General features: G+C 48.2%; 1 protein-coding gene across 1 annotated transcript; it reads right to left on the reverse strand.

The window, feature by feature from the left end:
• Positions 1–27598, reverse strand: LOC117368305 (nucleoside diphosphate kinase B-like). The gene is made up of 5 exons (XM_033961838.1): positions 27445–27598; positions 26047–26179; positions 3483–3584; positions 3078–3190; positions 1–303 (listed from the first exon to the last, which is right to left on the reverse strand). Exons 2-5 carry the CDS (start codon positions 26173–26175, stop codon positions 186–188), a joined length of 462 nt encoding a protein of 153 aa, XP_033817729.1. The 5' UTR covers positions 26176–26179; positions 27445–27598; the 3' UTR covers positions 1–185.

Genomic DNA, 27598 nt, shown 5'->3' on the forward strand with positions numbered 1-27598 from the left:
TTAATTTCAAATCACCTTTATAAAGGATGATGCATGTTTTTAACACTGATCAGTTTATACCAAATACCAAGATACAGTTGACAGCTTATTTGTTGTTGATACAGTATAAACAAATGCACACTTCCCAGGCACAGCCTTTAGATATTTTACAGTCAGGGGTCACACTTTGATGTTTTTGGACATTTCTATTCATAGATCCAGTCCCGAGCACAGCTTGTGTAGTCTACAAGTTCCTCTGGTTTAAACCAAAGCTTGATCTCCTTCTTGGCACTTTCCACAGAGTCACTGCCATGAATGATGTTTCTAGAGAAAGCATATACGTAAGTTAACTCCCAGAAAGGCTGCAAGAGATTAATAGCTTCACACTGGACTCATCCCCAAATTTGTAACAAGTTTAGTTATTTAGGGTGCCCACAAAAATTGATTTTAAGTGGTTATAAAACCAAAATTTATTGACTTTTCACCTTTGAGGCTACAGTTTCATCAACTCAACATTTCATACGATATCTTGATTACATACACTACGTGCACCCCACCTGTTACTCAGCAAACATTGAAATTTCAAGCTCTGACCAGACCTCCAAAGTAGGTGGCATGATCATGTTTGTAGCTTCAGTGATACATTCCTGCAGATCATCCATAGTAGCAAGTAATGGAGGTATGTACACTGTCTCATGTACCCCTAAAAGAAAAATCTCAGCGCCACTCGAGAAACATCTGGTCATTTTGTCATGTTGCATTGTCTGAAGGTTGTAACTTCTGCACCAATTGCAGCTTATAAGGGTGAAAGTGCAAGTGATTATGTATCTTGCCAACTGTGCTTTTGGGAACCTGTATTTGCAGTCATCTTATTTATTAACATATTCCAATAAGTTTTAATTTTGTAACCATTTAAAACCAAGGAGTGGTTTTGTGGGCACCCTGTACTTAAAAGCTTTTTCCTGGATGCAGGTTTCTTCCTACATTTGTGCTAGCTATTATATCTTAGGTTACATCCTTAAGATACTAACAATTATTCCTTCCAGACAAATAGGTATGAACCCTGCCAGAAAGATGACAAGTACAGATCTGTATTTCCTTTAGAGGGCTACCACCTGCTCGCCCTTAGTTCTTGGTGCAGACATATACAACCTAGTAATCCTTCTGAACTAGTCTACACAAGTCAGTGCCTCAAACTGTGTGCCACAGCACTGGTGTGCGCTATATAACATTCCTGAATTTCACTATTTTAAAAAATTCCCTTTATAAGTATACACTAGAATAGAATGTGCATAAGGAGTATGTGCACTAGGAAAGTGTCCATAAGGATACAACTGCCCAGACAAGCATTCTTTGATGCGATTGGTCCTTGAAAACAGCAAGTAATTTTATTTTTATTTTTTTATGCTGTAGTTATCCTAATTAATACACAACCACAAAAAATTTGACCACGTTACACCGCTCTTGATCGAATCACATTGGCTCCCTATTACCCATCGCATTACTTTTAAAATCTTACTTTTAGTTTTTAAAACATTGACTACGAATGAACCCCAATTCATCAATAGATTACTCATTCCATATAGTACATCACGCTCTTTAAGATTCACTGATCAAAAACTTCTGACAGTTCCATCGCTAAAAGTCATTGGAACTTGTCGCACTGACATCTTTTCTGTGATAGCCCCACAATTATGGAACAGTTTGCCCCAGTATCTCAGAGTAGAAAATGATCTGAAACAGTTAAAGATGTGTTTAATGTGTGAGCTTAATTAAGGATTATTATTAAACTTTTTCTTTTTTACCTTTTTATTTCTCCGTTATTTCCCTTACCTGTTGTATTTTTACCATTTATGTTTTCTTTAATATATACGATTGTAGTTCTACCCTTTCTTTCCTCATGTGTCTGTTAATTTGTATGACTATTATTCTGTATGATAATGTGTTAAATTTAAGTATTCTTTTATAATTAATCTGTTGTATCTATTTTTTATCTGTAAATCGCTTAGCAAATTAAATTAAGCGATCCAAGTCAAAAATAAACTTGAAACTTGAACAAAGCAATCAAGGTTTTGTTACCATTTGGATCTTTGGGAAATTGGATTTTCAGCTCAAGACAAATTTTAAAAACCCACACATGACTGCAGATGGTGGATGATGAAATATGTACTCTGCGTGTCAAGCCACATTTGAGTTAATTTGCACTCAAAAGCACATCCATCACATTGATTAGCAATTCTATTCTATCTATAGTACTTTTTCCACTGGTGTTACAATTATCCATACATAGCTTAAAGAACTTTAAATAACTCAAATTGTTTTGATTTTGCAATTTTATAATTTGTTATGTGCCATGAAAAACATTTGCTCCATTTAGTGTGCTGGAGTTTAAAAAAAAAAAAAAAAAAAAAGTTTGACACCCAACATAAATGGTTGCTGGGTGATCCTGCCTGGCAAAGCAGAATCTTATTTGGGTTCCCCAGGGCAAGTCTGCAGGCCAATACCCTAGTTGAGTAGTTAAGGGCTAAAAACAAACAAGTTACCTAGTTTAAATCCACTTTCTACTCAAAAGAATTTCATGCTACTGCTTAAATTTAAGTATTAACTTCAGTAGCTAGCCTTCAAAAAGATTTTAATTTGGACTTTTGAACAGAGTAACCAAACTGGGAAAGATTTACACCAAATTTCAGGATTACCATGAAGTCAGAAAACTGGGCTCTGATGTTCAAACTCAATTCTAAATAGCTAACCAAAGTATATCCAGAACCTCCCATCAGTGAATATTTGAGGGGTAATTATTTCTAAAAATTTAGAGGTCTAGACATTTTAGAGAAGACTGGGTATCTAAAAGTGAAGTGGTCAGATTTTTGGTTTCTCCAAGGAACTACATCCCTCCCCCTCAACAAAAAATGTTTAGGGTTCATTTAAAATAAGTAAAAACACAAATGTAGCCTTTGTAAACTTTGAGCTCTATCCTTAGATTGTGAAAATGCATGTGAATATTGCAAGCTTGTTGATCTGGTCAGTACTGAGGATTGCTGCCAGCACAGCAGGAACCCAGTCTACACAGAAAGGGGATAGAGATCAGCATTACTTACCTGCCAACCTGAATGCAGAAGTCACCACGAATAGTACCAGGCTTGGAATCAAAAGGGTTGGTTTCTCCTAGCATTACTCTCCCCGTCTTCACTACATCAAGACCTTCCCACACCTACAGGAAGAAAGATTGGTTAAGCAGTCCTCTTCCCCTTACACCTTTGGCTGGAATTCAGTAATGAGACAGCAAACATTCCCTGTGTGCCAGGTCACTTTGCCATCTGATGCTCTGCTGCCTTCAATGAAAATATTCTCCCCTAATACAAAGTATCTGAACACCTTAAGAAATTTCCTATGATGTGAAAGTTGTAAAGAACCTTACTTGTAGTGCTAGAACACCAGACTTCTATCCAGTGTGAAGAAATTCTCAATAATAAAAAAAAAAAAAAATCCAACTTTAGACTTACCATAGGCACAACTGGTCCACTGCTCATGTACTTAACCAAGTCATTAAAGAAAGGCTTGTCCTTCAAATCACAGTAATGCTTTTCCAGATGATCTTTAGAAGCCTGCATAAAAGATTAAAGGAAATTCTCGACTTAGTTTAATCCTGGAAACCCTCTTCACTCTAAATGAGGCAGTCATGGAAGCTTGCTAATCCATATTTAAACACCATTTTCCCCCAACTACAGCCAAAGAAAAAAGGAGAAAATAAAGTTACCATAATTCCAGGCATAAATTAGGTTACCTTTGCTTTATGTAAAACAGTCTTGCAAACATCCAGAAGCCACAGCACACTAAAACCTGTGCTGCAGCTGGCAGGCATCTGGAATGTGCAGTCAACTGGCACCTCTCCTTGCAGGTCTTGCAGTGTGCAGTGTTCTCCCTAGGGCCTTTTAGCCAGCCGGTCCGCCCGGCTAATTTAGATGACTGCCCGGCTGCCATCCATCACAAATCCTGCAGCTGCCGCTGCTGCTCAACATTTTAAAAAAAACAAAAAAAACCTCACCACTCATCAGCTGGAGATTTGGCTGGAAGCTTACAACTTACCGCTCTTCCTTGCTTCGGGCCTTCCTCGTTGCCAGGTCCTGCCTTCGCGGAAACAAAGTAGGCAGGACCCGGCAGCGAGGAAGGCCTGAAGCAAGTTGTAAGCTTCCATCTGTCGTTGACCAGTCTCCTGCCTTAGCCCATAGCGAACTCATGCTTCGGGGCTTTAAGGTGTGCGTGCCGGCTTCCCCTCTCTTCCCTCTGAAACCAAAGTTACCTCCCGGGGGGAAGAGAATGGAAGCCAACATGCTCACCTTAGAGCCCCGAAGCATGAGTTTGCTACGGGCTAAGGCAGGAGACTGGTCAACGACAGATGGAAGCTTACAACTTGCTTCGGGCCTTCCTCGCTGCCGGGTCCTGCCTACTTTGTTTCCGCGAAGGCAGGACCTGGCAACGAGGAAGGCCCGAAGCAAGGAAGAGCGGTAAGTTGTAAGCTTCCCTCCGTCACTGACCTATGGAAGATAGGTCAGTAATGGAGGGAAGCTTGCGACTCTGCCGATTCCAAGATGACATGAACTTCATTCAGGAGGGCAATAGCAGTCACTGTACTATGGTCTTTCCGAAAGGCTGCTTGTCATGGATGTGGAGCATGAGTTCAATCTGCGAATTATGATAATTGTTCAATAAAATGCTCTGTCAATTTGGAAACGGAGCACAAATTGTAGATAGATTTATAGTTATTAGGGTCAGAATGATCTCCAGAGTTGGATTTGAGGATTGGATGGACAAGGGCTTTTTTCCACATCTAATGATAAACATTAATCAAATTTAAAGCGAGTGACAAAAGGCTGTGAACAGACAGTTTTAACCACGAGGAAGGGACTGGATCTAAAGAACAAGTTGTACTTCTAATTAGAGAGGATCTTGGATAATTTATCCAGAGACTGAAGTGAGAAAGATGACCAGTTTGATGGGGCAAGGTTCATGAGGTAGAAGTAGTAAATGATGAAGACTGAACTACTAAAGAATCTATAGAACATGGTTTCATATCTGTTGAAAAATTTGTTGGTAAAAATGTCTAAGTTTAGAAACTTTATTGAGAAAGTGATTCCCTAAAACATCAGCTGAGGGAAACAGATTGCACAATGGAAGATAAGTGAGTCTTGATATTAATAAAGACATCTTGGGGGTTATCAGATCTTTCATCCTGCTATTTTTAATTATATTCCTTTTGAAAGTTTCTACAGGCTTGTAGATCAGAGGAAATATGTTGCTTATGCCAAACTCACTATATACCAGTTGTCTCAAACACGCAGCCCGCCAGGTACTATTTTAAGGCCCTCGGTATGTTTATCATCATCACAAAAGTAAAATAAAACAGTTTCTTAATCATATGTCTTTTTAACCATAAATGACAATATTATTATTAAGACTTAGCCAAAAGGAAAGATTTATAAACTATAAAGAGTTTTACCTCATGCAAAATTGTCATTTCTTTAATAGGACATTAACTATTTTTTTCTGAGGCCCTCCAAATACCTACAAATCCAAAATGTGGCCCTGCAAAGGGTTTGAGTTTGAGACCACTGCTCTATACTAATGTTTCAGGAGGTGAAGACTGCTGTGATACCAGGACTTTTTGCATGTTGTATTAGGAATAAATATCTGAATAGGGGCAATAGTGTTTAAGGCTGTTTGCAGGCTCTGATTCCAGCTAATAAGGCTAGTGAAGATGGGCTACTGGGCCCGATGGACCAATGGTCTGACTCAGTAAGGCTATTCTTATGTTCTTAGAAGCTTGCTCCTCAATGGGTAAAAAAAGGAAATCCACAGGAAAAGAAAGAAAAATAAAGGGGACATTCTATATGCAGTGTTCTTCCTAGGGCCTTTTAGCCGGGCACTCCATGCGGCTAATTTAGATGACTGCCTGGCTGCCATCTATCGCGAATCCTGCCACTACTGCTGCTGCTCAACATTTTTTAAAAAAAAGAAAACCCCCCACCTCTAACCAACTTGGAGATTTCCTGCCTTAGCTCATAATGAACTCATGCTTTGGGGCTCTAAGGTGTGTGCCGGCTTCCCTTCTCTTCCCACCGAAACGGGAAGTTATGTCCCGGGGAGGGGGGGGGCAGGGAGGAGAAGAGAAGGGAAGCCAGCACACAGACCTTAGAGCCCCAAAGCACGAGTTCGCTACGGGCTAAGGCAGGAGACAGGTGAACGACATTGGGAAGGTTACAACTTGCTGCTTTTACTTGCTTCAGGCCTTCCTCGATGCCGGGTCCTGCCTACTTTCTATTTCCGTGAAGGCAGGACCCGGCAACAAGGAAGGCTCGAAGCAAGGAAAAGCAGCAAGTTGTATGCTTCCCTCCATCGCTGACCTATGGAAGATAGGTCAGCGATGGAAGGAAGCTTGCAATCTGCCGATGGGAGGGATGGGAAGAGAAATGCTGCTGCTGCACCCAATTGGGGAAGGGGAGAAGGAAGACCAGGGAAGGGAGAGGAGAGGAAAGATGCCAAGACAAAGTGAAGGAAAAGAAAGGAGCTACCAGACCATGGAGGGGGGGGGGAGAGATGTCAGGGCATATGGTGGAGGGGGAGGAGGCAGATGCCAGACCAGGTGAAAGGAAGGAAGGAGAGAAAGGAAGGAGAAGAGATGCCAGAGAATGGAGTGGGAGGGGGAGATGGAAGGAGAGGGAAGAGATGTCAGGGCATTGGGGGAAGGAAGGGAAACTAAGGAAGACAAAATGCCTGACCAGAGGTAAAGAAAAGAGGAGGTGCCAGAAAAGGAGGGAGAGGGAGAGATAGGAGGGAGATGCCAGGGCATGGGGGAGATAAGGGAAGGAGATAGAGATGCCAGACTATGGGGTGGAGTGGGAAGAAAGGAAGGAAATGAGAAGACAGTTGCCAGAGCATAGGGGAGGGGGTGAAGCTGAAATGAATCATGTACAAAGGAGAGAAAGGGCACAGGATATACAGTTTATTGCAGGGACATAAGAGGGAAGATGCCATATGGAACAGAGAGAGGGCGGACACTGGATGGAAAGGGCAGAGGGTGGACAGAGGCTGCAAGGGGCAGAGAGGGTGACAGTAGATGAAAGGGGCAGAGAGAGAGAGAGGGTAGAGGCTGCGTGGAAGAGGCAAAGGGGACAGATGTTGCATGGAAGGGAGCAAGGACAAACGCTGAATAGAAAGAAGAGAGCGAAGAGAAGATGATTAAAGCAGAAACGACAAAAGGTAGAAAAATCGATCGCGTTGCTTTTGCAATCTTTTTCTTCCTGCCTCCCCAAGCCAGGCCAGGCGTGTACAAGCCAATTGCTGCCGGGCTGGCCTGGAACTTCCTCTCTGATGTTAGAATTGACGTCGGAGGTGAAGTCTTGCGAGTCCAGCGCTTGTACATGCGTGGCCTGGCTCGGGGAAACAGCATGGAGAAATTGGCGTGGGGGCTTGGGGGGGCAAGATAAAGAAAGACAGGCAGGGGGGGAGAGAGACAGAAAGAAGAGAGGGGAATAAAGGCAGAAAGAAATATTGCATTTACAGTCAGAAGAAGGAAGTGCAACCAGAGATTCAATGAAATCACCAGAGAAAAAGGTAGGAAAAATGATTTTATTTTCAATTTAGTGATCAAAATGTGTCCATTTTGAGAATTTATATCGGCTGCCTATATTTTGCACTATGGCCCCCTTTTACTAAACCGCGATAGTGGTTTTTAGCGCAGGGAGCCTTTGAGCATCGAGCAGCACAGGGCATTCAGTGCAGCTCCCTGCGCTAAAAACCACTATCGCGGTTTAGTAAAAGGGGAGCGGGTATATTTGTCTTTATATAACTGTTACTGAGGTGACATTGCATATTTTAAAGTCATCTGCCTTGACCTCTAAAAAAACCCTGAAAACAATGATAATTAACATTCTCTGCGTACAGGGTGCTCTGTGTTTCTTTAAATTTTATTGTTAGTAGATCATTTTGACTTGGTCATTTTAAAAAGTGCTCACAAGCCAAAAAAGTGTGGGCACTCCTGCTGTACTGTCTTTAAGAAAGATAACTGAAAAATGGATTAGTCCAATAAAATGGTATTTTCTTATTTCTCATTATTTGTTTTATTTCTATTTGTTAATTTGTAAAGTGGTGATTGTTATGTAGCAGTTTTCCAAATTTACATCTATTGTCTTTATATTTTGCATAGTATTAGGGGACATATCACTTTCTGTGGTGTTGCATTGTATGCAGAGTGGTTTCTTGGTTCAGTTTAACTTGTCTACATATTTCTATTTTTTGTCTGTGATTATTCCATATTGAGTGAAGGTGTATCTGTCTGTGTATAAAAAGGACATGGCTTTCTATTAGCATCGACTGTACAGGATCAATTGACTGTGCAGGATCTGGCTTGTTTAGTTTTACATTGCGTGTGTTGGTGTTCTAGTGCTCATTGCAGTGTTTAAGATGCTGCCTTTTCTTAAGTGCACCCTTGTTGTGTGACTCATGGATTATTACTAAAAACATTTTTTTATATAGAGGAGGGGGTTGTTAAAAAGTTATCAGCACTGGCTGTTATATATACTAGGTACGCCACTGGATTTAATGACCCTACTCTAACTTTACTGTCGATGTAGGTGCTGTCTCACTCCCCATACACACTATAAAGAATTAAATTAAAGTTGTATTAACATCAAGCAGCTTTCAAATGACAAACAAATAAATATAAAATATTTAATACATTGCTAATTACTTGCATCTTTACCTAAACTGTTCTGCCCTAGCTCTCACTTTGCACAACAGGAAAATAAAAAAGTAGCAGATAAAGATCAATCACACAGGTCTCCTTCAAGGCTTAGTAACACCTCTCCATAAATTATGTGAAGAGGTCTAGAATAGAGAGCTGCACAGGAATGGGAACGACGGGGATCCCGCGGGTTCCCCCTTCAGGTCACGGGGATCCCGTGGGGACGCCCCCTAGGGTTGCGGGGATCCTGCGAGGTTGGATGCGAGGCTCATCTTCTCCCTACCTGCACCCTGCCGCAGCACACAGCCGATTGGAACGGATCGGAATGGAACGATGTCAGCGCTGACGTCGGAGGGAGGGCTTAAGCAAAGCCCTCCCTCCCTCCCGTCAGCACTGACATCAGGAAGACTTCCGTTCCGATCAGCTGTGTGCTGCGATCGGCAGTGGCGTACCAAAGGGGGGGGGGGGGGGCGGGGAGGGAGATCTGCCCCGGGTGCAGCCATGGAGGAGGGTGCACAGCCGGCCAGGTCCCCTTACCTTTGTGGCGCTTCCTCCGACCGACCAACAGGCCCAGCCCGACAAACCTCCCTGCCCTATAGCCGTGAATCTAAATTACTTTTACAACAGCTTCAATACTCCAACTGCTGTAAGAAGTTAATTTAGATTCGCGGTTACAGGGCAGGGAGGTTTGTTGGACCAGGCCTGTTCTGTTGTCAGTCGGGCAGGGAAGCACCACAAAGGTAAGGGGCAGGGAGGGAGAAAGGGAGGAAAGGTGGAGTGGAGAGGAAAAGACGCTGAAAGGACATGGGGAAGACAGGGGGTGGGGGAGGACACTGAAAGGACATGGGGAAGACGGGGGTGGGTGGGGGGGTGGGGGAGGACGCTGAAAGGACATGGGGAAGACGGGGGGTGGGGTGGGGGAGAAGGATGCTAAAAGGACATGGGGAAGATGGAGGGAGGACGCTGAAAGGACATGGGGAAGATGGAGGGAGGACGCTGAAAGGACATGGGGAAGAGAGTGGGTGCCAGACCAATTTGGAAGGGGGAAGAAAGGGAGAGGCACAGTAACAGAGCAAATGGAAGACGCAGAGAGAAGAGATAGTGGATGGAAGGAATTGAATGAGAACATGAGGGAAGCAGAAACCAGGCAACAAAGGTAGGAAAAAATTTTTTTTTTTGCTTTAGGATAAGGTAGTATATTAGTTGTGTTGATAAAAATTTATAAACATTAGAGGCTCTGGTAGAAACCCGTTTACAAAGTATGTATTCTTCCCAATTAATATTTCCAAATTAATAAAGTCTTTTTACTTATTTGTAAATGGGTTTCTACCAGAGCCATTAATTCAGTAGCATAATTAAATGAAATAACTATTTCTGTAGTTTATAGGGACGGGTGGGATTCCTCACGGAGACGGGTGGGACTTTGGCAGGGATGGGTGTGATTTCTGTCCCCGCGCAACTCTAGTCTGGAAGTGGGGATCGCATCTATTTCATATCTTCAGTGAGACCTCAGGAAGGAACCTAGTGATCAAAACATTAGAGGTGCTGTAGAGCCATTTCTTGTATGACTGGATGAGCTATATATTTTTTTTTAAATTCATGCAGATTGAACCTAATGACTTCATTAACATATTTCCCTTTTTTAAACCTCTATACCATTTGAAAGAGAACAAATATCTAATTATTCCCTTCTAGAATTGGATACTTCTTAAATTTAGTAAAAATATTCTGGCACAAGTGTCAAATCTTAAAAAAGGAAGTCATATTGAGCATTGGAAAATAATAACTAATAAAAATAGTATACATTTAGGGCTCCTTTTACTAAGCTGCAATAGCTGTTTTAGCGTGTGCAGAATTGCCACGGTTGCTAGACGCCAACGCCAGCATTAAGATGGCGTTTTCCTGCATAGCGCGGGGTTTGCGCGCGCTAAAAATGCTAGTGCACCTTAGTAAAAGAGGGGGTTAATTTTCCCCACCACCAAATTTCCCCATCCCACCTCACCCAGCTACTTTTTCATGCCACCCAGCTGGAAAAAATTTCTGGGGAGAACACTGATGTGCCATGGCACAGTTTCTGACATTTTAAAACAAGCAATCTTACATCATACCTCTTAATTTTTACTTAAAGGTAAAAAGCCCAACAGCAGCCCAGCTTCCTGCTGAAGGGAAAAAGTTGTAAAAAATCCCCCAGTTAGTTGTTACTACTTCAGAGGTTTCAGGCCTCTCCCTCAAGTTTCTGCTGTGCTTCCACAAAAGACCTACCCTGAATATAAGCCCTAGTCCCAGGATTTGCTAGCAACTCTTCAACCCCCCCATACACACACTGCCCCCACTGTGCAGCTGAACCCCTGCTGATCCTCCATCCTTCCCTCCCCACTGACCACAAGTGAGCCCTATCTTCATCCAGCAGCACTCTAAACAGGCTGCTTCGGCCTTATCCATTGGGGATTTCACTCTGCTGTGTTACTGATGATGTCATCAGTAACGTGGCAGAGTGACATCCCCAGACAAAGTCGAAGCAGCCTTAAGTGCTGCACATGTGGGGGATGGGAGGAAAGAATTTGGGTGAAGGAGAAGGGAGATCATGTGTATACACCAAAAATAAGACCTAGTGCGTTTTTGGGGCCCAAAACCAAATATAAGGCACTGTCTTATTTGAGGAAACACGGTATATTGCCTATCCCACCCCCACATTTTCAAGTCAGGTGCCTCAATCCATTTGTCCTGGACAATGCTTTTGCCGCAGCCCCCACCCCTTTACATCAGGACCTCGCTTACTAGGACCTAATTTACTCTGATCTGCAGCTGTCTCTGCAGATCACCTGATCCTGGATTCTTAACCTTTTCCTATCGTGTGTCCCGAATGACGGGACATTCCAAAAATGACTGGATAAACAGTCTGTATGGACTAAAAGAGTCAGGAACACAAAATATTTGAATTTACAAACTTATGACTTATTTATATTATGTTTACAATAACTGTAAACAGTGAATACAAAAAACTTTGCTAAAATAATTACGATTGGAACCAGCGTTAACGTAAAGCACAGTTACTTACCGTAACAGGTGTTATCCAGGGACAGCAGGCAGATATTCTCACATGTGGGTGACGTCATCCACGGAGCCCCAGCGCGGACAGCTTTTCAAGCAAACTTGATTGAAGTTTCAAGTTTGCACACTGCACCACGCATGTGTGTGCCTTCCTGATCCACTAGAGGGCGCATACCCTCCTCATGGTCCTCAGTTCAGATAGCTAGCAAAGAAGCCAACCTCGGGGAGGCGGGCGGGTTGTGAGAATATCTGCCTGCTGTCCCTGGATAACACCTGTTACGGTAAGTAACTGTGCTTTATCCCAGGACAAGCAGGCAGCATATTCTCACATGTGGGTGACCTCCAAGCTAACCAAAAAGGGACGGAGGGAAGTTGGCAATACAAGAAAACAGATTACGCAAAACCGACTGGCCAAACCGGCCGTCGCTCCTGGACAGAGTATCCAGGCAGTAGTGGGAGGTGAAAGTATGAACCGAAGACCAAGTGGCAGCCTTGCAAATCTCCTCGATAGGCGTCGACCTGAGGAAAGCTACAGAAGCCGCCATCGCTCGGACTTTATGTCCCGTGACTCGACATTGCAGCGCGAGACCAGCCTGAGCGTAGCAAAAGGAAAAACAAGCAGCCAACCAGTTGGACAAGGTGCGCTTGGAAACTGGGCGTCCCAACCAATTAGGGTCGAAGGACAAAAAGAATTGAGGAACCGTCCAAGGAGACTGAGTGCGTTGAAGACAAAAAGCCAACGCCCTCTGACAGTCAATTGTGTGAAGCGCCACCTCGCTAGGAGGCGAGTGGGGCTTCGGAAAAAAGACCGGAAGAACAATGGAAAGATCGAAAGGAAAGTCCGAAACCACCCTGGACAAGAACTGGGGTTGAGTACGCAGGACCACCGTGTCATGATGAAATACAGGAAAAGACGGGTCCGCAACCAGAGCTTGCAGCTCACTGACTCTGCGAGCAGACGTGAGAGCAACCAGAAAACCCACCTGCCAGGTGAAGTAATTCAAAAGAGCTTCATCAATGGAATCAAATGGAGGTATCACCAATTGAGCCAGGAACACACAAAGATCCCAAACCACCGGAGGGATGTACAATGAAGAAATCCCTCATAAAACGGGAAACCATCTGGTGGACGGAGAGCAGCGTCCCATTTAGCGGCCGAAGAAAGGCAGCAAAAGCACAGAGGTGGACTCGAATAGATGTAGATTTGAGACCAGACCGAGACAAGTGCAACAGAAAATCCAGCACTGAAGGCAAGGAGGCAGAGAGCGAATCCATGCGGTGCTCAGCACACCACTCAGCAAATCAGGACCATATCTGGGAAAAGCATTGCCGAGTGGAGATCTTTCGAGAGGCCTCGAGAACACCCCCACCGACTGAGAGAAACAGAAGGAGGGAGGCACGTTGCGAGGAACCAAGCTGATAAGTGTAGAGACTGCAGATTGGAATGCAACAGAAACCGCAACACTGAGACAGCGGAGACGGGAACATAGGTAGAAGCTGAGTCTCCCTGACACGCTGTAGGAGCAGGGAGAACCATGGCCGCCAGGGCCACAGAGGAGCCATCAAGATCCTGGTGGCGCAGACCGACAGGAGGTGTATCAAAGACCCGAGAATCAGAGTAAAGGGAGGGAACGCATAGAGGAACCTGCCCATTCCATCGAGAAGGCAAGCATCCTCCTCGATGCGAACCCAGGAGAACATCCTCGAGCAATATCGAGGCAACCAGTGAGTGAGGGGCGAAGCGAACAGAACTACCTGTTGGGTTCCCCACCGAACAACCACATGCCGCAGAGTCCGAGAATGGAGCAACCATTCATGCGGTCGAAAAGGGCGACTCAACGTGTCCAACAGACAATGCTGCACGCCCTGGAAAAACACCGCCCGAAGAAAGAAGCAGTGGTGTAACGTCCCCTGCCAATGACGAAGGGCTTCCCTGCAAAGTAACAGGGAACCTGTACACCCTGGCTTGGTCACAGAAATAACGCCACCGAGATGTCGGGACGCACCAGGACCCCGCAATCTTGCAACCCATAACGAAAATCCACCATGGCATTGTAAATGGCCCGGAGCTCCATCAGATTGATGCGGCTGCGACAGTCTGCACCCGACCAAGGACCCTGAGTCCGAAGGCCGTCGAGGTGCACCCCTAAGCCCATGCCGAGGAGTCCATCGGCAGAACCTTCTGATGCGGGGATACGAAGTGGTGGCCCACCAACGAAACGAGCGTGTCCAGGAGGGAGGCACCACAATGTGCTGGGAAGCGGGATCCCGATCCTGCCATCACTGAGATGCTCGGGTCAAGCGGGGAACACGAAGATGAAACCAGACGAACAGCGGAACATCACCGTGGAGACCCCTGATCCAAAAAGGATCAGCAACAGCTCAGCCGAGGCCGAAGACCGCTGAGACACCAGCTGACTCAAGCGCTGACAGGCAGCCTGCCGAGGCAGAGGCAGAAAAGACCGGAGGCGGACCGAGGACAGAGGGGCCACCTTCCGGCATAAACAAACAAGGGCCTCCCCCTGAGGCCGAGACAAGAAGGAGCGCAGACAAACTGGGTCCAGGTCCGCCCCGACGGACTCCCGAGACCGGGGTGGGCAGAGTCTGACCCACTCCCGTACTAGAAACTAGTGCAGGTCACGAAGGGCCAGGACTAGACGCAGAAGGGAGGATGGGAATGCCCAACCGACAGAAGAGAGGCAATACTCCCGGTGCGTAGACACAGAGACACCCCTCCCGAAGGGAGGGGAGGAATCCCCAGAAGGGGAGCAACCCAGAGGCTATGCGAGAATAGTCAAAAGGACGGCCAGGAGTCGCCGAAGCCGGCGGCTGAACCCTAACCCAGCGCTGCTGCAGCTATTGCGGCTGCTGCGAAGGAGGCCGAGATAACACAAGAAAGGTATCCAGAGGGCCCCTCCGGAGAAGGAGACCAACCCACCAAGGCAGACGGGATTTAGCTGGAGGCGTCCCGAGGGGCGAAGGACCGGTCGCGGTCTGAGAGGCGGTTAGTGGCCACCGCAAGAGAGGCCTGAAGAAGCGCAGAACTCACGCAAGTAAAAGCGGCGAGACGACCCTGGAGGTTCGGATCCTCAGCCACACTCTGCGCCAAGCGAGATGACGCATGGCGGGAGCAATAGAGCCGGAGCAGGGAGAGAGTCTCCTCCAGGAAACCAAACTCCGCACTACAAGATTCCGTCACGGCTGCCCGGAATGAACCGAAGAGAAAGCGGGGAAGCCTCTCAAACCGGAGCTGGAGACGCCGAGGCGCAAACCCGCAGTCGACGCCGAGGCCCAATACCTCAGCCGCTGCCGAGGTAAAACGGCCCAAGTGACGTCAAGGCACAAAGCTTCCGTCGACGGCACGAAGCCTCGGCAACGACGAGGCACCGAGCTCCAGCCGACGATGAGGCCCTCAGCCTCAGTCGACGTCGAGGCACAAGCCTCAGGCGACGTCAAAGCACCAGCGTCAAATGACGCGGAGCACACGGCCGCAGCTGACGTTGAAGGTACAAAGACACACAGCCTCAGTCGACATCGAGACCCCAAGCCCCAGTCGACATTGAGTCAGAAAATCAAAGCACAAAGCCTTAGACGACGTCGAGGCACCCAGCCGCATACTACGTCGAGGCACAAGGCCTCAGGCGGTGGTGAGGCACCAAGCCGCAGTCGACGTCGAGGCACAAAGCCTCAGTCGAGGCACCAGGCCCCAGTCGACGTCGAGGCACCAAGCCCCCAGTCGACGTCGAGGCACGAAACCTCCGTCGACGTCGAGGCACGAAGCCTCCGTCGACGTCGAGGCACGAAGCCTCCGTCGACGTCGAGGCACGAAGCCTCCGTCGACGTCGAGGCACGAAGCCTCCGTCGACGTCGAGGCACGAAGCCTCCGTCGACGTCGAGGCACGAAGCCTCCGTCGACGTCGAGGCACGAAGCCTCCGTCGACGTCGAGGCACGAAGCCTCCGTCGACGTCGAGGCACGAAGCCTCCGTCGACGTCGAGGCACGAAGCCTCCGTCGACGTCGAGGCACGAAGCCTCCGTCGACGTCGAGGCACGAAGCCTCCGTCGACGTCGAGGCACGAAGCCTCCGTCGACGTCGAGGCACGAAACCTCCGTCGACGTCGAGGCACGAAACCTCCGTCGACGTCGAGGCACGAAACCTCCGTCGACGTACGAAGCCTCCGTCGAGGTCGAGGCACGAAGCCTCCGTCGACGTACGAAGCCTCCGTCGAGGTCGAGGCACGAAGCCTCCGTCGAGGCACGAAGCCTCCGTCGAGGCACGAAACCTTCGTCGACGTCGAAGTACGAAGCCTCCGTTGAGGCACGAAGCCTCCGTCGACGTCGAGGCACGAAGCCTCCGTCGACGTCGAGGCACGAAGCCTCCGTCGACGTCGAGGCACGAAACCTCCGTCGACGTCGAGGCACGAAACCTCCGTCGACGTCGAGGCACGAAACCTCCGTCGACGTACGAAGCCTCCGTCGAGGTCGAGGCACGAAGCCTCCGTCGAGGCATGAAACCTTCGTCGACGTCGAGGTACGAAGCCTCCGTTGAGGCACGAAGCCTCCGTCGACGTCGAGGCACGAAGCCTCCGTCGACGTCGAGGCACGAAACCTCCGTCGACGTCGAGGCACGAAACCTCCGTCGACGTCGAGGCACGAAACCTCCGTCGACGTCGAGGCACGAAGCCTCCGTCGACGTACGAAGCCTCCGTCAACGTCGAGGCACGAAGCCTCCGTCGGGGCACGAAGCCTCCGTCGGGGCACGAAGCCTCCGTCGGGGCACCAAGCCTCCGTCGAGGCACCAAGCCTCCGTCGAGGCACCAAGCCTCCGTCGAGGCACCAAGCCTCCGTCGAGGCACCAAGCCTCCGTCGAGGCACGCAGCCTCCGTCGACGCCGAGGCACGAAGCCTCAGTCGACGTCGAGGCACGAAACCCCCGTCGACGTCGAGGCACACAGCCTCCGTCGAGGCACGAAGCCTCCGTCGAGGCACCAAACCTCCGTCGAGGCACCAAACCTCCGTCGAGGCACCAAACCTCAGTCGACGTCGAAGCACACAGCCTCCGTCGAGGCACGAAGCCTCCGTCGAGGCACCAAACCTCCGTCGAGGCACCAAGCCTCCGTCGAGGCACCAAGCCTCCGTCGAGGCACCAAGCCTCCGTCGAGGCACCAAGCCTCAGTCGACGGCAAGGCACGAAGCCTCCGTCGAGGCACGAAGCCTCCGTCGAGGCACGAAGCCTCCGTCGAGGCACGAAACCCCCGTCGACGTCGAGGCACACAGCCCCCGTCGAGGCACGAAGCCTCCGTCGAGGCACCAAACCTCCGTCGAGGCACCAAGCCTCCGTCGAGGCACCAAGCCTCAGTCGACGTCGAGGGACGAAGCTCCAGTCGACGTCGAGGCACGAAGCTCCAGTCGACGTCGAGGCACATCGAGTTTCAGAAGTCGGCACCGTACCAATGAAACTGGTAATAAAGGTGCAGCAGTGCACTCCATAAGGGCAACCTCGATATGAGTATTCCCATGAAAGGAGGCACGCTTTGAAGGTCTCGTAGAGGCGGGCACGATCGCACTCGATGCCTGGAATGCCTGAGACTCAGCCGGTGGTGTTACCGAGGTAACGCACCTAGAAGAAAGAAAGAAAGAAAAACTTACCGGGGATCGAAGCTGCACAGTCCGATTCCAACGAAGGAAAGAGGGTCCCGGCCATTCTGCTCACACGAGGTGAGCCCAGAGAGAGGCCAGGGAAGAAGAAAATACAGCTGCAGGCAAATGAGGCCTAGCCGCATGGCTGAGGCCCAAGAAGGGCCTGCCGGAGGAAAAACACAATAAAAAGTCCTCTTTTTTTTTTTTTTTTTTTTTTTGAAACAAAGAAATACACGATCAATTAACAAACGCACAGCGACTCCCTAACAAAATAAAGAAGCCGCGGTGCCAGAAAGGCACTTAGAAGAACGCAGAGAAGAGAGACAAGGTCTTTCTGGCTCAGCGGAAAACTAAGAACTGAGGACCATGAGGAGGGTATGCGCCCTCTAGTGGATCAGGAAGGCACACACATGCGTGGTGCAGTGTGCAAACTTGAAACTTCAATCAAGTTTGCTTGAAAAGCTGTCCGCGCTGGGGCTCCGTGGATGACGTCACCCACATGTGAGAATATGCTGCCTGCTTGTCCTGGGATAAAATTTATTACGATAGGAAAAGGTTAAAACCCAAATTTTGCTTTTAATTTTCTGCTGTCAGAACCAGATATAGAAGCTTGCACCATAAGCATTTATTCAGTTTATCTATGGTAATTTCCCTTATTTTAAATCCTCTTATACTTCCTGTTGTCTTGTCATCCTGACCGCCAGGAATCAACTTGAATATTGTTTTAGAACATTTATAAATGATCTGGACATAAGGAGCAAGGTGATTAAAGAAAAAAAAAAAAAAAGTTTGGTCTTATCAGCTAAGTCCAGAAACTGTGGGATATATCCAGATGTAGGACAATGACCTGCGATTCCTTCCCTATATAAGTGTCAGGTTTTCAGGATAGCCCCAAGATGCATGAAAGATTTGCATGTAATGATAGGAGTGCAGATCTGCCCCATGCATATTCATTAGGGCAATCCTGAAAACCCGATTGGCTAGTGGTCCTCCAGGACAGGGTTGGGGACCACTTAAAGCACTATGCAGCTTCTGCTTACCAAATTGCCTGGCTATATTACAGATCAGACACCCCAACCGCCTCAAACTACATAAGAACATAAGCAGTGCCTCCGCCGGGTCAGACCAAAGGTCCATCCCGCCCAGCAGTCCGCTCCCGCGGCGGCCCAAACAGTCAAGGCCTGTCTGAGTCACCAGAAGGGGCCCCCTTGCCACCTTGGTTTCCCATTGAGTCCTATCTTCCCATCTAAGTCCTAACCCTCCAGTCTTGCACATGCACGACCTGGTTGGATTTCTATACTTATTACCTGGTTAGCTTTCTATACCTGTGTTACATCCCAGAACCTCTCTCAGTATCCCACGATCCCCCTATCCCTCAGGAATCCATCCAATCCCTGTTTGAATCCTTGTACCGTACTCTGCCTGATCACTTCCTCCGGTAGCGCATTCCAAGTGTCCACGACCCTTTGGGTGAAAAAAAACTTCCTTGCATTTGTTCTGAACCTATCTCCCTTCAGTTTCTCCGAATGCCCCCTCGTGCCTGTTGACCCCTTCAGCCTGAAGAATCTGTCCCTATCCACCTTCTCTACGCCCCTCATGATCTTGAAGGTCTATCATATCTCCCCTGAGCCTCCTTTTTTCCAGAGAGAAGAGCCCCAGCCTATCCAACCTCTCGGCGTATGGGCAGTGTTCCAGCCCTCTTACCAGTTTCGTTGCTCTCCTTTAGACTCTCTCAAGTACCACCATGTCCTTCTTGAGGTACGGCGACCAATATTGAACGCAGTATTCCAGATGTGGACGCACCATCGCTCGATACAATGGCATGATGACTTCCCGCGTCCTGGTTGTTATGCCCCTCTTTATGATGCCCAGCATCCTGTTGGCTTTTTTCGAGGCTGCTGCGCACTGTGCAGATGGCTTCAGTGATGCATCCACCAGCACACCCAAGTCTCTCTCAAGACTGCTGTCTCACAACAATGCCCCCCCCAATTTGTAGTTGAACAACGGGTTCTTTTTCCCTATATGCATGACCTTGCATTTTTCCACGTTAAAGCGCATTTGCCATTTGTTTGCCCAGTCTTCCAGCTTGTCCAGGTCCCTTTGCAGGTCCTCACACTCCTCCCTGGACCTAACTCTGCCGCACAGTTTGGTATCGTCTGCAAATTTTATAACCTCGCACTTTGCCTCCTTTTCCAGGTCATTGATAAATATGTTGAAGAGTAACGGCCCCAGCACCGATCCCTGTGGCACACCGCTTGTGACTCCCCGCCAGTCAGAGTATTGTCCCTTTACTCCGACTCTCTGCAGTCTACCCGACAACCAGTGCTCGATCCATCTGTGCACATCCCCTCCCACCCCGTGGTTCCACAGCTTCCTAAGCAGCCTTTCATGTGGCACCTTGTCGAAAGCCTTTTGAAAATCAATGTAAATGATGTCTATAGGTTCCCCATTGTCCACCCGACTGCTTATTCCCTCAAAGAATTACAGAAGGTTCGTTAAGCATGACCTTCCCTTACAGAATCCATGCTGGCTTGTTCTCAGTAGGCCATATCTCTCGATGTGCTCGCAAATACCGTCCTTGATCATAGCTTCCACCATCTTCCCTATAATTGAAGTCAGGCTCACTGGCCTGTAGTTCCCGGGGTCACCCCTCGATCCCTTCTTTAAGATAGGTGTGACATTCGCCAATTTCCAGTCCTCTGGTACCTCTCCAGTTTTCAAGGATAGGTTGCAAACATGCTGGATTGTGCCCGCTATTTCTTGTCTTAGTTCTTTCAGAACCCTTGGGTGGATCCCGTCCGGGCCCGACGATTTTCCGCATTTTAACCTGTCTATCTGCTTGAGGACATCCTCCTTACTTACCTCTGTGTTCTAATTTTTCAGCCTGTTCCCCACTCATGAGCTCCTCTGAGTCCGGTATATTAGATGTGTCTTCTCTCGTGAAAACCGACGAGAAGAACGTGTTCAACCTCTCAGCTACCTCTTTATCCTCCTTAATCACTCCCTTCCTATCCCCATCGTCAAACGGCCCCACCTCCTCTCTCGCTGGTCGCTTCCCCTTTACGCAACTGAAGAATGCCTTGAAGTTTTTCGCCTCCCTGGCCAGCCCCTCTTCGTATTTCCCTTTTGCTTTTCTAACCGCTCGGTGGCATTCCTTTTGGCATTTCCTGTGCGCCTGGTGATTTTCCTCCGTTGGGTCCTTTTTCCATCTCCGGAAGGACACTTTCTTGTCGTTTATTGCCCTCTTTACTTCTGTTGAGATCTAAACCGGGTCCTTTGACCGCTTGTTCTTGCCGCCTTTCCTGAAACTTGGGACGTACATTCTTTGTGCTTCCTGCAGGGTTTCCCTGAATAGGGTCCAGGCGCTTCCTACAGTCTCCATCCTAAGGATGTTTTTGAGCTTCCTCCCCACCATTTCCCTCATGGCAACATAGTTCCCTTTCCTGAAGTTGAGCGCAGTTGTTGCGGTCCTCCTTACTGTGGGTGTCCTCCTTTCTAATGTGAATCGGATCGCGTTGTGGTCACTGTTGCCTAGTGGTCCTCCCACTTCTACCCCTCTTGCAGGCCCCCCTAATCCGTTTAGGATGAGGTCAAGAATAGCACTCCCTCGCGTCGGTTCCCTGACTAGTTGCTCCATGAAGCAGTCCCTCACAGCTTCTACAAATCCTGTTTCCCTAGTGCAGTTGGAGTGACCCGTACTCCATTCAATCCCCGGGTAGTTGAAGTCCCCCATCACTGTTACACTTCCAGTCCTGCATTCTTGTCTCAGTTCAGCTTCCAAGTCGTGTCCGATTTCCTCCGGCGTACCAGGTGGGCGATAGTACAGCCCCAGTTTTATGCCTGCACCCTTGTTTCCCGGCAATTTGACCCATAGCGATTCTAGCCCCTCTGTCTTCTTTGCCATATCCATCCCGACCGAGTAGATAGTCCTTTATATATAGTGCTATGCCTCCCCCCTTCTTGTGGGTCCTGTCCCTCCTGTAGAGCTTGTACCCCGGCAGCGCCACATCCCATTGATTCTCCTCTGTCCACCATGTTTCTGTAATTCCAATTATATCCAGGTCTTCCCCCTTGGCTACGACCTCTAGTTCACCCATCTTGGCCATGAGGCTTCTTGCATTTGCGTATAAGCACCGCAGGTCCCATCATTTTTCCTCCACCTCCGTATTTACCTGGGCCGCCTCCCCTTGAATTTCAGGCAGTTCTCCTGTTCCCTGTGCTTCTGCTTTGCCCTCAGCCTTTACCCTCGTAGCTTTCGGTTTCCCCACATTTCCGCCACCCCACTCCCCCGCTTTTCCTCTGGGTTTTCTAGCCCTACCGGCCCCCTCCTGGGCTATCATCCCTTGAGCCTCTGTTTGATCCCCCTCGCCTTGTGGCACCCCTATATTGCCCTCAGTTTTCACCCTCGTGCCACCCAGTCCCCCTGTGTCTCCATGCCCCTTAGTCTCCTCCCAGCAAGCTCCCTTTACCTGGTGTTTCCCTCGCTGTCTGATCATAAGATTCACCGGTCTCTCTACTTCCTCCTTGCAGTCAGCCCGTTCAGCATCTGTTCTGGATACTGTTGTCCGAAGCGTCAACATCAGATCAGCTGTCGGCTTTCCCCCTCTCCTCAGTTTAAAGCCCTCTCAATCTCCTTCCTCACATTGGCTGCCAGTAGTCTAGTTCCCACTGTGCTCAGGTGCAGGCCGTCTCGCTGGTAGAGCTTGCTCTTTCCCCAGAAGGACGTCCAGTTCCTCACAAAGTGGAAGCCCTCCTCCTGGCACCATCTCCTCAACCATGCATTCACAGCCTGGAGGTCTGCCTGCCTCTTTTGTATCTGCTCTCGGTACAGGCAGGATCTCTGAGAATGCTATCCTCCGGGTACTCCGCTTCAGCTTTCGTCCCAGGGCCCTGAACTGGTCAGTCAGTGTAGCCATGCTGAAGTTCCTCCGGCTCACATCATTCGTTCCGACGTAGATTATCACCGCAGTCTCCTCTCTCTGCTCCGTCCAGGATCCTCTCGATCCTATCAGTGACATCTCGTGTCTTGGCCCCTGGGAGACAAGTCACTAGCCGGTCCTCCCTTCCTCCAGCTACGTGACTATCTACCTCTCTCAAGATCGAGTCTCCCACCACAATAGCAGACTTCCCTTTCCTCAGCAACCTCCTCTGTCTCAGGTCCGTGTCCTCAGTGTAATGTGGTGTCTCTCTCTCGGGGTCCCGGTGAATCACGGTCTCCTCCTCTTGCGTGATTCCTCCGCTAGGTCCTTCCCCGGTGTCGCCTTGTGGATCCTGGGTCTCGTCTGCCGACATCTGTCTGTGCAGCTGATGGTCCTGTTCCTCCACCTTCCTCCTATAGGCCTCCTCGATGAATCTCTCGAGGTCCCTCACTTGGTCCACAATGGAGTCTGCTCCGTCTGTGTCCTTGGTTGACCAGTTCGTCTCCTCTGTGTTGTGCAGTCCCTCCAGTCCCTCGAGTTCCTGGACCCTGACCCTCAATCTGCCGACCTCCATCCTCAGGCTTTCCAGTTCCTGACACCGACTGCATATGTACTCCTGCCTTCCCAAGGGGAGGTAGTCGTACATATTACACTCTGTGCAGTATACCGGAAAGTACCTCTGGGATCCTGGGTCCTCCATTGCTCTCGTGAAGTGCTGGTGTGTTCCTGCTGTGGGTAAGAGAGAGAAAAGAGAAAAGAAAGTGAATTACTTGGCGTTTCTGGCTCCCTCGCAAGGCTCCTTCGCAAAGGCGCTCTCTCGCCTTCGCCGCACGCCGACCAGCTGGGCGCCGTTGGCTCTTCTTCTTAAAGGGGGAGCCCGGGCCCGATGCAACCTATGATGTGGGGGGGGGGGGGGGGAGGCGGAGCTAACTCTCGCCGCAACCCCGGTCTTGCAGCCTGCTCTTCCTGCCTTCCCCTCTGCCTCTCCTGCTCCTGCGAAGGAAAAAAAAAAAAAAAAAGAAAGAAGAACGCTGCCGAGGCTTGCCTCGTGCCCTGGCTCCCTTCTTCTTAAAGAGGGAGCCCGGGCCCGATGCAACCTATGACACGGGTGGGGGGGGCGGAGCTAACTCTCGCCGCGACCCCGGTCTTGCAGCCTGCTCTGGCTGCTCTTCCTGCCTTCCCCTCTGCCTCTCCTGCTCCTGCAAAGGAAAAAAACAAAAGAAAGAAGAACGCTGCCGAGGCGTTTTGCAAAAAACGGAAGTTACATCGAAGCAAGGACTCCGGCAGAAGGAAATCCCGAATGGGTCTCTGCGTACAGATCAGGGCAGCAAGGCTCTCTCCTCCCTGGCCAGGCAAAAGCAGCGGTAGCGAACGCGACTCACCCTGCCGCTACTCCGGGCGTCTTTTCTCCATTCAGCTGCCCAAGTGGAAACAGGAAGTTTTCACTAAGGGCAGGCTGCAGTGGAGAGAAGACGTGAGGAGTGCTGGCAGGAGTGGATCACTACCGCCAGGGCAGACCTCTTACCAGGTGCATCCCTCCTGCCGGACTCTTTGGGAAAGGTGCAGGGGGTGTGGTGGGGGGGGCTTAGGAGTGCCATAAAAAAAATAAAAAAGGCAGATGGACGGAGAGGGGAGATGGTGGACTGGAGGAGAGATGGGGAGAAGATAGATGAGAGAAATTAACTTGGTGGAGGGGGAGATGAACTTGGGGGAGATCATGGAGAGGGGAGATGGGGGAAGGATAGACGATAAGGATCTAAAAACAGGAGTGTGAGAGAACAGGAGAGGGAAGGAACAGAAAGAGAGAGAAGCTGGACACAAGGGATGGTGTGGAGGGGGATAGAGATACTGGATAGGAGGGTAGTTAGGAAGAGAAAGGGAGACATGGTAGACCCTGGGGTGGTGGGGAAGGAGAGGGAGATGAAGGATGAAAGGGTAATTCAGAAAAGGTGGATCTGTGGATGGAGACGAAAAAAGGAAAGATACCAGACCTCCGGGGGAGGGAAGGGAAACGGAAGGGGAGGACAGAAACAGAATATGATGGTTAGCACGGAGAAAGAAGAAGACCCTGGCAAGCAAGTTATCAGAAGACAACTGGAGCCGGGGACTGATAAGATCTGAATAATGATCAGACAACAAGGTAGAAAAATAATTGTATTTTCTATTTTGTGGTGTTAGACCACGAACGTGCGCTAGGATTTAAGAGAGGAAAAGTCTTGCTTGTTTATTTTGTTTACACCACAGCGCAAGTGTGGGTAGGAGAGGGCAAAATGGGTGAAGGCTATAAAAGGGGTGAAGAGACTATAAAATAAACCCACCAGGATATTTGGGGGAAAAAAACCATCCACTTGGGCAGGAAAATCAAATCGAAAAATCGATTTCAATAGGCTGAATCGAATCAATTTTTTTTCCTGAATCAGGCAGGAATCTGGAGTACTCATTAGCAGATAAGCCCAAATTTTATCTTATTACCCAGACAACGAGGTCTGTTCAAAGTGTTCCAGGACTGATTTTATAAAAATCAATTAAATAATCTTACAATTTATTCCATTGGGTCCTTTCAAAGTACTCCCCTTCCCTACATATACACTTTTACCAATGTCTACTTTGGGAAATGGTCCTTAAACACATCTTCAGGAATCACCAAAAACTGCTAAGTTGAATTTTGCTTTAATGTCTTCGATGGTGTTGAATCACTTTCCTTTCAGCATGGATTTAAGTTTAGGAAACAAATAATCAGCAGGGGCCAAGTCAGGGGAGTAAGGTGGCTTGAGAAAAACTTTTGTGCAAAATTAAAATTTTGACACATTCAAAACGCCTTCCACAACTGACATGTTCATCCTAAGACAACTTTCAATATTTCATAAGTTTCTGTAGTGGTCTTACCCAATTTAAAACAAATTTATGCTGTAGTACTGGAGTTCAAACATGATGCAAAATAGCCAACCACAAAAACAAACTTTCATAAAAACATCTGTAGCTCGAAGACTAAACAGATGAATGGAAAAAAGGAGGTTAGTGAAGTTTCAAGCTTCTCAATGCCACCTAAGGTGTCTCAAAAGAACTTCCTGTTGAAGTGCAATTCAAACTGTCCTAGAACTTTCTGAACAGACCCTGCAGTCCAGAACCAGGATGTACTGCAGACTGGGCAAACCTCTGAAGCCCCTGCTCTAAGCACCTCCATACCAAATGAGAAATCTTACCTAGTGAAAACATACAGCCTGTTGACTATATAAAATTTCTAAGCTTATTGTACCACACTATGGATCTTGAATTGAGAAACCCCATATGGTCTGCTCACAAATTCACCATGCATCTTGTGACCCAAGTCTTGAGGATCTTGGGTGGTAATTTATCTTGAACATTAGCAGGTTGTGGGTGTTAACTACAATTATGGGGTTATGGTCAGAAGCTGAGAGTACTGGTCAAGCCAAAATAAAGTTGTGGCCTTTGAAGGTGATCACCAAACAAATATTCCAGAAGTCATTTGTTATCCTTCCCCCAGTAGAGAAGGTGAAAGTTCCATCATAAGCCTGTCTGAAAGGTAGTAATTACTGACATAACTTGCAAAAATGAGTACCATATGCTCCCATCACTAAGAACAGTTCAAGGAAAAGCCTTCTGCTTAAAGATTTGGTGGCCATTTGTTAGACATTTTCAATCTAAAGTTCCTTATAACAGACCTTTCCAACAGCATGTAAAAGCAATACTGTACTTACATGCATTAATTTCATTGCCACCAACCGGAAGCCCTTCTGTTCAAAGCGTTGGATAATACATCCAATAAGGCCCCTCTGGACACCATCAGGTTTGACTGCAATGAATGTTTGCTCCTTAGTGGCAGCCATTGACCTACAATAAGTAGAATAGCAAGGGAGTAAAATATGAATTCCCCATTCAGAAGAAAACCAAAGCTTGAATAGGTTACTTTTTTCCCTACAAATACTGTGCAAGTTATTAGGCAGCACAGACACTACCTTTACAGTATGAGCGTACTGCGCTATTTTAATAGTCAACAGTTGATTTTGCTCAGAATTTAAAGCTTTACAGACAAGTCACATTCTTTAGGGAATGTATCACCGATCCATGACTTTAAGAACTATAACGCTTTAAACAGCCTTGCCTCTCCAAATGGGTGGAAGATGGCAGCGTTTAATACAAGAGGTAGCTAACTTTCTCAGCCCGATACAGTCAAATGCAATATTAAGACTACCTCTTTCCCTCTTGAGCTGTAATGACTGCACTATGAGCTGCTCTGGGAGAACGGGCTATAAAACTCACTAACATAGGCACATCTACTAGCAAAGATTTTCAGTTTCAGAAAGCATTCAAAAATAAGTATTTTTATCTGTCATACTTAACAGCAAAGGGAAGAAAGAGTAAGTGATCCAAAAATCACAGAAGCCCAGATCAAATTTCACTGTGGCTCCTTATAACCTTGGGCAAGCTACTTCTTAGGTATGACGGGTTATATAACCCATTAAAGAGAAAGGACAATACTCGCGCCTCAATTTAGCTCACAGTGGAAAGTGAAGGCGCTTAAGTGTACAGCATGAAAAGCAGAGAAAACGAGCAATGAAAAAAAGCTAGACTTCTCAGAGCCAGGTTTTATATAACGTTAACGCAGTTACAAAAGTTCGATTAAAAAAAAAAATGTTTCATGAGAATCAAGCCTTAAGGAATCACTTTACTGCCTTTCCTCAAGGTCACATAACCCTAAGCAGAAGCCCCAACCAACGCCTCAGATCAAGAGCCCCTGACCTCGCGCGCTCCTCGAGAAAGGCCAGTCGAGTCCCACTCGAAGGGGGGGGGGGAGTCGAAACCAGAGCTTCCGGCCGACCCGCTCACTGTCAGACATGGCCAACCCCCCTCCTCCTCCAAAGCCAGATACGCTGACCTGAAGGAGAATCCCCAGCGGAGAGAAAGACGCCGACCGACCACGTCCTAACAGTGACCGAGAAAGGGAAAGGCTGCTTACTACCCCTGACCAACTCGGCCCAGGAAAGAGGGAGCGAAGCCCCCCACACACCCCAACACCACGAGCTCCATCGCCCCACCCCCACTGCGGCAAAAAAAAAAGAGAGAAAAAGGGAAGAAACGACCAGCCTGCCGCTCACCCGGTAGAGCAGCTTCAGGAACAACAGCAAGAAGCACAAGCCGGCAGCAGACGCGAGAAGGAAAGCGCGGCTTCCGCACGTGCCCTATATAGCTCTGGAAGCGGAAGTGCGGCGCACCTTACGTCAGCGGCGTTTTCTACGTCTTCCCCGCTGA

The sequence above is a fragment of the Geotrypetes seraphini genome, chromosome 10 (assembly GCF_902459505.1).
Source record: "Geotrypetes seraphini chromosome 10, aGeoSer1.1, whole genome shotgun sequence".
NCBI classification, from domain to species: Eukaryota; Metazoa; Chordata; class Amphibia; order Gymnophiona; family Dermophiidae; genus Geotrypetes; species Geotrypetes seraphini.